The 12,303-nt window shown below is 34.9% G+C and overlaps 1 protein-coding gene across 9 annotated transcripts in view; it reads right to left on the bottom strand.

The window, feature by feature from the left end:
* Window positions 1-12,303, bottom strand: part of dimm (dimmed) — a 54,397-nt gene that overhangs the window by 2,194 nt on the left and 39,900 nt on the right. For 6 of the 9 annotated variants that reach the window (XM_069057214.1, XM_069057216.1, XM_069057222.1 and 3 more), the window contains 2 exons: window positions 978-1,149; window positions 778-923 (listed from right to left, as the gene is read on the bottom strand). In XM_069057214.1, the coding sequence (XP_068913315.1) occupies window positions 778-923; window positions 978-1,149 (318 nt within the window). Of the gene's footprint in view, window positions 1-777; window positions 924-977; window positions 1,150-6,987; window positions 7,158-12,303 lie in introns of those variants that run through there. The other 3 variants (XM_069057219.1, XM_069057220.1, XM_069057221.1) reach the window with 3 other exon arrangements.

Here is a 12,303-nt window from a genome sequence, read left to right as displayed (position 1 = left end):
GAAATTCAAATTTCTGTTGGTAGCCATGTGTATACCCTGCTTACAGTGTTTTTATATTTCTTTATTTACAGTACTGCATGTCAATAAATTATTGTCAATGTCAACAGTTAAAATGATATTTGTTTAAATCCCGTTTAAATATGTATAATTTGCAAATTTGATTCTTAATCCAATCGATTAATATTAATTAATTATGGACCTTTCATATCTACAGCGCTGTTTACACGATCATGGCCTACTCTTGTGTCAATTCAATTTCATTGAAAAGGAGTTAGGTAGTGCTCGACAAAATGTGGGGTTAAGTGGCCTGGTACTTTTGCTTTTGTTTCCGTAACGTGTCGCGTAGCTTCTTGAGCTGTCAAAACAGTTTGTCAAACATCATTTGTGTAGCGAACAAGCAGTGAGGTGGATTGTTTCTTTTGCAAAAAACAGTTCGTTTTGGTTTTAGAGCTAACCAGGTTTTCTCATCATGAAAGAAAAAATAATTTCGAAATTCGATGTTTTGTAACAATTTTTTGGACAAGATTTTTCTGATTGTTTGAGAAGAAATTTCGGAAACCCAGAAAGCAGAAAAGAGATGTTATAGTTGTCGGGAAAAAATGTTGTAAAAGAAATTCCAATTCATTGTGTTAGGATCGTGCAATCACGCTTCCATCGGTTGTTCATGCTACCTCGAAAGTCAGTTTCACACAGGCCACCCCTGCGCCTGACTTATCGCGAAGCAACTGTACCGCGTCCGCATCAAAATCCAATATGTCTCGAAAAAATCGTATTTACCTCGAACGCATCGTTGAGCGAGTGCATCCTCATTCTTTCCCTCTCGTTGCTCTCCAGTCTTCTTAAGTTTCTCTCTCGCGCACTGATGCACGACTTCCTCCTCCTCGTCGTCGTCCCGCTGGACGCGCTTCCGCTCGAGGCACTCCCTGCACACCCAAAAACAGCTACATTTTACGTCGTACACTGCGCGTCCATCCTACCTCCGTGCTTCCGTCTTTTCCTGCCGGTGGCCTCGTCGCTGCTGGACTCGGTCAAGTCGTCTCTGCCGTTCATGTTGTGCTTGCCCAGTTCGATGTCTTCCACTTCGACATCTTCTTCTTCCTGCCAGGGAGTTGACAGCTCTAACGACCTCATTCTCTCGACTGCGACGATCTGCACGCAAGAAGTGCGAATGAGTTATGAGGTGTAGCATAAAAATTTACGGCGCATAACTGGCGTTATTGCCAATTAAAACAGAAATGTGCTATTGTCGACGGTTTACGACTTGTAAAATGCAAGTTTTGGCGGTTATTGGTTATCGAGGATTTGACAGGTTGATCCGGGCCCGGATTCGACCGGAGGGGAAGACTCGAGCACACAAAATATACCGTAAATGTCAACAATTAAAGAAACAACTACTGTTGTTTATCGTTGCAAGATGATCGCAGATGCATTAGCAACATGTTAAAGAAAAATATGACCCTGCTAATTAAAAAAGAGCGACATTACTGTATATTACACTACAGAGTGTAATGAAGCTATAGTCTGTTTCAATTCTAAATTTCCACCAACACTGCATTCTACGTTAGAAATACAATCGGCAACACTGTTTTGTGAAAAATGTGTTAGGTTGTATTTGTGAGGTTATCATTCTGTCTGTCAATTTTCGTTTTTACAATACAATAAAGAAAAAGCACTTGTGGCAACCTTTTTATCTTTTCGAAACATTTTACTAGAGCATTTTTCATTTTAGCCGTTGTTTTCGATTCATGTTTATAAAATAATTATATTGCCAACTTTGGTTATAACAATCCCCAATTTAGAAATATTTTTATTTTGCCAACATAATTCAACAGGTGGTAGAAATTTAGAATTGAGACAGACTTTATGAAGTATTGAAGTTGCATCGGAACGCGGTTTCTCCAGCGGTCGCCCATCCAAACGCTGACCCCCCCAGACTTTGCTTAACTTCACTGATCGAATTCAGTAAAAGAACAATTTTTAAAAATTTCTTAAAATATAAATTCTCACTCTTTAACTCGTCCGTTACTCTATACATAAAACTTTTATCGCTTTTTTGCAAATTACGTTTCGTGATGGTGATTGTGATTTTTAATTACACTGTTTTATAAAAAGCAATAATAACAGAATTTTTCAATAAAAATAAATCAGAGATGTTTTTTTAAGATGACAGTTTATTTGCAACGCACTGGGTGTAGGTGGAACAATGTCGCCTGCATTTTTTAATTTTTATTACAGCGTTGACAAATATTTTATAACTATAACAAGATAATAATAATAAATAGTAATTACCGATGTAACGATTTTTAAAGTGAACATACTTTGACGGGATGGATATCAATGAATAAAAATGTCGGGATACATCCAAAACTTCATTCACAATATACTGGGTGTAGGTGGAACAATACTGATTGGAACGCAACATTTTTGTTTAAAAATACATCGAGTGCATCAGTAAAACAATTGGTATAAATGTTTACTCTTATTTATCACGCTCACGTCACAATGTCTTTTAAAAAAATAAAAAATTTTGGTTTTGGTTCTTTGTTCACTCAATACTTTTTTCATGGAATTGAAACATTGCCAAGCTTGAAACATTTTTTAAAACAAATGATTATTTTTATTTGTTGTGTGAGTGTTCCACGCAATCATGATTGTCGCATTAAGATTTAACTTGCATATACAGAGTTGCACATATAAAGGGAAGCGTCCTGCTGAAAGGGCTTCACTACTTAACAGTTTTTAATTTTTTACGAGTACCTAAAACAACGCGAAAACGTCAAATGTGAAAGAGGAATCTATTGGTGATTGCCAGTTTTGACATTTTCAACAAAAATCATTTAACGGAAGGTGAAGGAATTTAATTTTTTTTTGATACGTGTGTTGAAGATAGAAAACGAAGTCGTCAAGAAGCGTGTGCGCTGTTTAATGTCTAATGACACTCACGCTGACAAGAATCCCATTAGCAAAGTCAACAGTAACAGAAACATTAAAGAGATATAATAAAACTGGTAGTGTAAACAATCGGTGAAAATTAGGATGTCGAAGAATTTTTTTTAACGTTTTATTAGATGTCCTGGAGAAGCATAAGCGTCTGCTACGAGTCTAGTTACATGAATTAAATGAGGATGATTTTGACAGAAGATTACATTTCTGTGGAACAGTCACGACGATCATCCGTGACGAAGACAATTTTGTTAAGAGCCTTGTTTTCTCAGATGAGGCAACGTTCCAGTTAAATGGTGTTGCAAATGGGCACAATTGTAGATTAATATACAAGGTGATTCACGAGTAATAATGAGCCTGACAAAACTTAAGATGCAACCAGCAATACATGTACCTAATATGTAGTTTTTTAGTTTGTGTTTTTAATGTGATTATTTTCACGTAATGATTTTGATTAAATTTGACAAATGTAATGCCGGCCATGTTGACTGTGTTTTATAAAATTAAAATATATACAGGGTGTCATCGAAATGCATGTCATTTTTTCTAGTAAGTCTTTTTGTTTTTGAGATCTAAAGCATTGAAAATTTGCTAGAAATTTCCAGTATCTTTTTTCTTTTTTCTCAATTACTTCAACTCAGTGGCAATTTCGAGCAAATTTTCAATGCTTTATTTTGCTCTTTGAAAAGTAGTGCTTTTGTACATTTCCTGTGAAATAGATGAGAAACCATTGAATGGCCGGCTTGATCCACCGGTCTGAACCAGCTAGACTTTTTCTTGTGGGAATATTTCAAGAATCACGTATACATTAACAGATAGAATCTTTGGGTGATTTAGAACAATGTATTGAAAATGAAATCTCAAATATTTCGCGAAATGCGTTAGAAGGTTTCATCCATAGAATTCATTATAATCAGAAAGTAAACGCGGAACAGTTTGAGCTTCTTCTATGATCTAATTCTAAAGTCTTGTTTTAGTGAAAATACTTGAATATGAACTGAAAAATATTATTCAATCTTCTTTGCATAGATTAGCTTTATGATTTATTGTTTTTATTGCAATGTATTAAAAAAGATCACGAATTTTAAGTGCACACTCTTATTGTCAGAAAACAATTGAATGACTAGTTTAAAGTGTCATTTAACTGTCTACAAAATTTTTATTTCCTCAATTAAACAGTTTTAATGTGAAACGATTAGCTACGTAAAATTATGACATCCTATTCATTACGTAGACTTTTAACATTTTCTTTCAACACAATCAGGCTACATGTCACACCGTTTAATCAGAAAGAAATAAGCTTTTTAATAATGTTCGTATCATTTCAAAATAAACTCGCGTTAATTTTGTATTTTAAAAACTTTGAAACCAAAAAAAAAAAAATTAAATAAATGTAATAAATAGTTTCGAATCACATGTCTTTGTTAAATGTCAGTATTCTCGTTTAAACTGTTTACTAGGACGATTTGAGGTATACATAAAAAAGCAACCGGATATTTTATACCATTGTTTCAAAGAGTTTTTGTTTTGTTTATTAATTACAGCACTATAACGCACTAATAAATGTTAATAACTTGTGTCAACAGTGAGCTTCTGGTACGGTTGCATATGCTGTGTTAATCATATTGTTTTTACTTGCTCTCTGCCAATAGATAGTAGTTTATTGAACGAGTTCATGTGTAAATTGGGCTTTTTTTGGCATGAGTGGCAAAAAAGGCCCAATTTACACAAGAACGAGTTGAATACAACGTTTTTTCGTTCGACGAGCCCCCTAAAGGCTCCAAATCGCCTAAAATCTTTAAAGTTAGCTTGACGTTTCGTTTTGACAAGTTATGACATTTATCAAAATCCGCTCACACAGGAGAAATTTCTCAAATTTTGACAGCGTCGAACAAAAAAATACATTTTTGACCACTGTCTTCTTTTTTTATCTGCTCAGTTTTTAATTTTTAGTTTTACTTTTACGTTTCCAAGTCGGAACGAATTTTTCACTAAGAAACCATTCAAAAACATACAACTGGCTGAAAAATTATTATTTGTAAAAATTTTGTAACGATTTTTAAATTAGTACAGTTGGTAATGTAAATTTGGTTTTGTCGATTTGTCAATTAATTGTCTACTTGACAATACCTATCAAGTGATTTTTAAAAATGTGATTGAATTTTGACGTTAATTCTAACCTATCTCTCGTAAGAAGGTTTCACACTATGGAAAAATTGCAAAAATGTGTCAATTTAATTCTGACAGTTCCCCTTTTTTTTTGCAACCAACTGTATGTCGTATATTTCTGCTGTTATTAAATTTGTATTTACTTTTATGGCAAAGCAATAACTTATTTTCTATTGAAAGTAAAAAGATGTACAGTTAATAATGTCCAGGGAAGTTAGATTCTTCCAAAGATTTATTACAACAGATGAAACTTGAGTTTCACTTTCACCTACAGTTAAAACAACGGAATATGGAGCGAGTGGTGCATAGTTGTCACCCCAAAAATTGTCTGCACCTACTTCACATGTAATGGTAACAGTGTTTTAGAGTGCTTTTGATCTGTTACTTGTCGTGAGTGCAACAGGAGAGCGAAATTAATTTCCCATGCGATGCTATCAAAGAGGAACTGTTAAACAAGTGTGTCCTTCCATCAGAACAATGTTCATAAGTGCTGTCATAAATATTTTCTGCAAAATTCACGCAGCGCCATTGTGGTACTCGTTATATGGAAAAAGGTACAGGGGGTACAAGGTCAAGGTATCACAACACTTCAAAATTCATTGTACCAAATGTACCAAGTGTTTTAGAGAAGATGTTGAGAAATAAAACCGTCTACTTCTAAACCTAGCAAAAATTTTATTTCTTGTAAATGTTGTTTTCTACGACTGCCAAGAACTACTATAACTCACTACCTTTAGTGCGTAAAACATGTGTTTGTGGTAATAGTGAAAACAAGTAAAAATGTGCCGTAGCATGTCATTATTTCACTCTAGCGTTATGCACCGAATTACAAGAGTGCATTGAAAACAATTGAGATTGTCTCGCCATTTTGACTTTAGAAACGTCAAATTTTAGCTGTGTGTTTTGATGTTGATTGTTTTTCTGTTTGCAGATAATCGTAGAAAAAATATTATACGGCACTCGTGCATAAAAGTGTCCTTTTCACTGACGCACTTGCCTGCAGCTCTCTAGATTATGATTTTGAACAATAATGTCTTTAATATTTTTGCCATGTTTTACTGCTTTTTGTCGGTTCTAGAAAGTGACAGTGAACTGTCAAATCTTTTATTCCCATTCAATCAAAAGTTTGTTATTTAGTTTTTAAGTTTAAAAATACGGAAACAATCAGGAAAATAAAGATTGTACAAAGCTTTTTCTTCATGATTGGCGGTGTAACTGTTCACTAAGTATTTAATGGAAGACAATTTTGAGTCGGTGGAATAGTTTTGAAAATGTGTTATTTTGTGCAGAAACCAGACCGCGTCAACAAATTCCTTCTTGGAATTCCAGCGCATTTCGTGAAATCGCTATTAATTGTGACCTTTACATTTTTTTGTCTAATGTCTACGCTGGTATTAACGTTAATATATCACTTTCTAAGTGAAAGATTTTGTAATAGCCACAATAACTTTCTCGAAAACGCCATTAGCGATGCATGATCGATCTATCGTCCGTAATCTAGTAATTTTCGAGTGGGAATCGCCACCCCTGCATACTAAAATCCCCAGTTGGCCGGCGGGGAATTGAAATTCAACGCGTGGCACTCCTGCTTAAAAATTCCCGAACGCTGTTTTCCCGACTTGATAATTTTCAATCTATATTCGCGCGACGTTGTCATTTTCCTCGGGAACCGTTTCGTCGTTTTCCCACCGAGGCGGAAACCGGCGTGGAGAGAAAGTCAGTGACGAAACGGTTTTGACTTTTAAATTAAAAATCGCGAAAAGATCGATTTGCATGAGGAGCGCTGCGAGACGAAAATCCGACACGTCTTGGCCTAACTGTAACCGGAGCGGGTACCGTTCCGGGGATTTGGGCCTCCGAGGACTGACTAGGTACCTAGGGACTTGCCTACCACGTCTGACGTCAAACCAAGGGCGCGCACAAGAACACAGCACTGTTATCCCTCATCGTTTCGGTGAAATTTCGGAGCCGCGGTCTGCGTGCGACAAGATATCGAGTGAAACTGAACTGAATTATTGGAACGAGTTTTAAAGAATTTTGCGCTCTCCCGTTATATGGTGAATGGCAATGTAAAAATCTAGGTCGGTCAGTTCGGTTTGGGAGCCAGCTACGCCTCCCCCACTTTCTCAGTCTGGTACAAAGCCATTGTGAAAAGTTCCTGCTTCTGGGCGGATTGTTATCAGGTTCATTGTCGGCGGGTGCACCGTCTTGTTGATGTGACGCACGGATGACGGTTGCCGCACGAGAATCTCAATATGTGCGCTGCAATCGAACCTGACTGCTTTTACATCGCTGAGTTTTCAAAAAAGTGCTAACGTACTTCTCGTTCTATACTCTGTTCACTCGAGCTGCATAGTGGTAGAATCACGTGATTTGCTGACAGAAACGAGACGACGAAAGAAAGAGAGCGTGTGCAAAGAATGCTCAGTGAAACGTTCGCTGCCAACGTTTCACGATTGCTGCAAAGAAGACAGCTTCAACATCATTTCGTGACCACCAGCATATCGTATGTTACGCCTCTGGAGTCTATTTTTCAGTGGCAACGAGAGGCGGAACATCTTTGACAACTCATCATGCCTACTTTGCACGTGACTACTTGACTGGTGAAGTGAACGCAGTATAGAACTAAAATGTCCTTGTTGTGGTTTCCAAGGGACCAGCACCAACTTAAAACAAGTTGTATTTTTTGTTTTTAGTTACTTCTCTAGTTTTATCTAAAAGATAATCTTTTTCAATCATGAAAAAAATTTCAAGGTTAGCTGAAAATTAAATGTAATAACAACTATTTTGTCTCGAGTGGGGGAGTTTTTCGTGTAACAAGAAAAATATCAAATTTATTTAAATTAAACGAAAGGACCTTCAAATTAATGCAAAATAATAGTTTTATCAAATGAACATTGAAGGTCATACCATTATATGACGTAAAACAATTAAAAGTTGCTATCGTTTCCATGAAAAAAAATGAATTGCATGTTTAAAGATAAATAGATTGGGCTACGTGGTTCATTCTCCCCAGTATTGTCCTGTTTTATGAAAATATTAGATTATCTCGTGAAAACCTCTTTATAGAATGTTGAATCCCCTCTATTCTCTTTTTGAGTGAAAATCATGTTTTAAATAAAATCCAGTAAATGTCAAAATTGACAGGTGACAGTTGATTAACTTGGGCCCACGTTTTTAGAAATTTTGTTTTCATAGCCGCCCTTTATCTCTTTTTTTGTTGATTACATTATACCATTAATTTCAAAATAATGTTGTTTTATAAGTCAGAAAAAAGAAAAGAAAAACGTACACTCCCTTGATCAATGTAACCTCTTGCACTGCTAAAGAGACTTTTAAGTTTACATCTTACCTTAAAATTTGAATTTTTTGGCACTTTGATTTTCGAAAATCAGTAAATAATGATTTTAAACCAATGAGCTGCTTTGTATATCAAATAAACAATGGTACCTACTTGATCATATCTGTAGCTGTCAAAGGTCTAGTGTTTGAGGTTACACATTTTTGAAAATTTCTAATTTTAACAATAGATAGCAGGAAAAAAAATCTTCATTGTCTGAGCTAGAAAAAATCCCTGAGATCCATATTTTATCCATTGATTGATTCGAAGGGAATGGAAAAATAAAGAAATCATTTTGACTGATCTGCTTTGCTACAACAATTAAACTTACTTCTCAATTAAGTTCATTGTACTTGTTCTCTGTTTTTTTAAATTAAATTCCTAGTCATTTAAACGTGGTGAAATAATTTTTGCGAAACATAAAAGTCAATAAAACCAAGCAAATAAACAGTTGTTATAAATGTTGGTTGTTATTTCAATGTAAATATCCTATAGATTTTTCGCCTCTTCTGAATTTGTAAATATGACATTTGACAGTTCGAACTTGTCAATTTTGCAGTTTTCGTTGTTTATCATTTTTTAATGTAAACATTGCAACGTTATGCGTTAGTTAAGGCAACAAAAGAATGATTTTCAAGATCACCTTGTGGTGACAATTTTTTATTTTATGTAATATTTTTTAAGAGCCCCTTGCTTGTAGGCAACCAGTTAATCACATATTTTTTTAGATATCATAAGTACACAACGTATTGTAGATAGACAATATCCTCAACACGCTACGATTTGTTATAAACATTTATAACAACCCTGTATAGTTCATCCATGTTTTCATTTTTGAGGTTAAGTTAAAAATGAACGGATTAAAACTAACCTATGCCAGTGAGGTATCTAAACTTAGCTAAACGCTGTTCAAAAATCAAAAAACCATTGGGGTGCAGTGACTTATCTGTCACTGTGATAAAGGAAATGTCATGAAAAATGTGTGTTATTTGCACCACAATGGTTTTTTGATTTTTGAACAGCGATTACCTACTTGGTCAACAGACTAGTTTATCAATACAAAAATTATTTCCTATTACTTTCTACTATTAACATGGTGTAACAAGTTTTTTTACTAATTTTTTGAGTTTGACACATTGTTTTACTACGTAATAAATAATGGATTGAGTGTTTTATAGTATTGTAAACACTAGTTAGTCCGTACAGCAAAAACGATTAAAAGTTATGCACAGGTTCCAATGGAAATAGCAAAATGTACAATTCATTTCACAATAAGCAATAAAGTATGGTTTACAAGAGTTAATACATAACAGTTTTCAATTGATTGCGTTTGTTCCTTTATTATTTGTTTTTCTGTTTACAGCTACAGTAGAGAATAATCCTCATGATGTTGTCATAAAATAATAGTTATTTACGAACCGAGTGCGAGAAGAGATTTTTCGCGCATGAGCATATTATTTGCGGCACGAGCGAGTGCTTCATTTGCGCGAATGTGCACGAAATCTACGGTTGACTGTGAAATGTCATTTTGAAGGTAGTGAGTTGAAAGAAAAAAGTCTTATTATTGCTGCTGCAAAACAATATTGAAGCGAACAATTATATTAAGTGAAGACAATAATAAGCTAGGAAAAATAACTATCATGTTTGCTTGACAAGATTGTAGGAACTGGTTAGTCCCCATGGTAAAAACGAGAAATGTCATTCCAAGTGACACTTTTAATTTAAACATTAAAATTTAGAATTCGTTTCACAATAAACTGGACAGGTTATAAAATTTATGGAATTTACACCTATTTTATGTTTACATTAATTTGAAATATCGTAAAAAATCAGTATACTAATAATAGTTGCCTTAAATAAAAAAAACCTGGCATTTTGTTATTATTCTCTGCATAAATAAATAATTTACAGAAATTTCAATATAATTTGTTTTTAAAATACTCGATAAAACTTAAAATAATTGCTAGATTGACATTTGACATATGTCAAAAATTTAAAACAATCAATTTGACATGTTACATAATTTGCTTAACTGTTAACCTCACTTTTGGAAACGATGCCAAATACCCAAATATACAGCCACATTTTTTATTCGATTCCCGTTATAACTATGTCGAAAAACAAAATAAAAAAAATCAAATTCTAATAATTTACATCGCTTGATCTAGATACAGTATAAAGTTGTGTTAGAAACGAATTTTGTTATACTTTGGACGCATATTTAAAAAGTAAACCAAATTTTGGACTTTCTGTACCGAAGAAGCATGTCAAAAGTGTAACCTCGCATTTTCCAACTGTCATTCAAACAGCTTGATAAAATTGAAAGTTCAGTTCTTTCGCCAACTGTCATTTTGACATTTAAACCGCGCATCCAGAACCGTAAGGTCGCCTCACTACAAAGCGGAATAAAATTTTTTACCGATTATTAATTTTTTTCTAACCAGCCTTGGGTTTTCTGGTCTAGCGGTTAATCTCGCGTTTATATAATTTCGTTGTTATCGTCGAGTCGGATTGACTGAGCCGACCTTTCGTTTTTTCACTGATACCGCGAAATGTCAAAAACGCATGGGTCAAGCTGCGACAAGCATCTGACACGTGACAAGTTCTCCATTGTCTTTTCGGGGCCATTTTGACCCAGTTTGGAGCGGACAAGTATGTGCATAAATTAAGACGGTTCGATTTAAATGTCCGCGAGAAAATTTAACCTTTTTGCGTAAAACTAGCGAGCCGCTGTTATGTAAATAAACATTAACAAATAACATTTTACTTTCAATACCTGCAACTTTCATTTGAATTTTATTTACAACTTATTTAACCATAGTGCAACAATTCAAGCAATTGCGATCACTTATGTAGATGACATTTGCATATTATGCCTGTCGTAATGGAGGAAACACCTAATTAATATGTCGAACGTGCAGGCTGCAGTGTCGCCCAAATGTCAAAAGTGACATTTGTGACACGTGACCGCTTGACGGAAGTTCACCACACTCGGATTTTTAACGGTATTAGGAGTGGAATTTCAAGTGTCTGCGGGAAAATAAGCGAACAAAATAGAGAAAAAAACACAATGGGGAAGGTCGTTCAGAAATTTATTGGAAATGTCGACCTCGCTCAAACGAGTTCTCGAGATAAGCAAATGGAGGAAAAAATTGTTAGAAGACGCATTTTTCCGCAGAAAGTAAGGTTATGGTCGTGTGTTGCGTTTGTTACCCGTTCCCACCGTAAAATTGCACTTTTACGGACTGTTTCCAAACAACTGTGATTAAGTATATGCAACTATTGTAGATTTTTTATGCTGCAAATGTCACATAATTGTCATAGCGTGCAGTTTCCTGTATTGACGACTCGAGCTACGACAAACCCCGCTCGATTCCCCGATGCTTTTTGACATTTCTCTCGGCGACATTTGCACAAGGTGAAGTTTTGAGAGGTGGACAAAAACTCTATTGTGTTAAAGAGAAGGCGTAATATTATTTTCTAAGTTTTTTTTGTTTACTTTCGCCCACTCCGAGTTTTATTTAACCATTGAAATCAATTACGTTTGGCCGGATTCTCGACATTATTGAGACGACAAATAGCAGATATTGACTTTTGCTCGCACAATATTTGAACAATTTCAATCAGAGTCTATTTTATGTCATCGGAACAAGACAGAAATTAAACAAAAACACACAAACGTGTGGCGGTGTTTGCGAAGGAATTGCGACTTGCTTAAGGAGTTGAAGGAATTAAATAGAAACAAGTTGGAAGTGCCGATTGAGCTGTAAATGAAAGAGTGAATGAAAAGAAGGAAATGGAAATGAATATAAAAATGTTTAATGCTCTCATATTTTCCATTAGAAGAGTCT

Source organism: Tenebrio molitor, chromosome 9, assembly GCF_963966145.1.
Source record: "Tenebrio molitor chromosome 9, icTenMoli1.1, whole genome shotgun sequence".
Classification (NCBI taxonomy): domain Eukaryota; kingdom Metazoa; phylum Arthropoda; class Insecta; order Coleoptera; family Tenebrionidae; genus Tenebrio; species Tenebrio molitor.
Note: the sequence above shows the minus strand (reverse complement) of the source record. Positions and strands in the feature narration are given on the sequence as shown.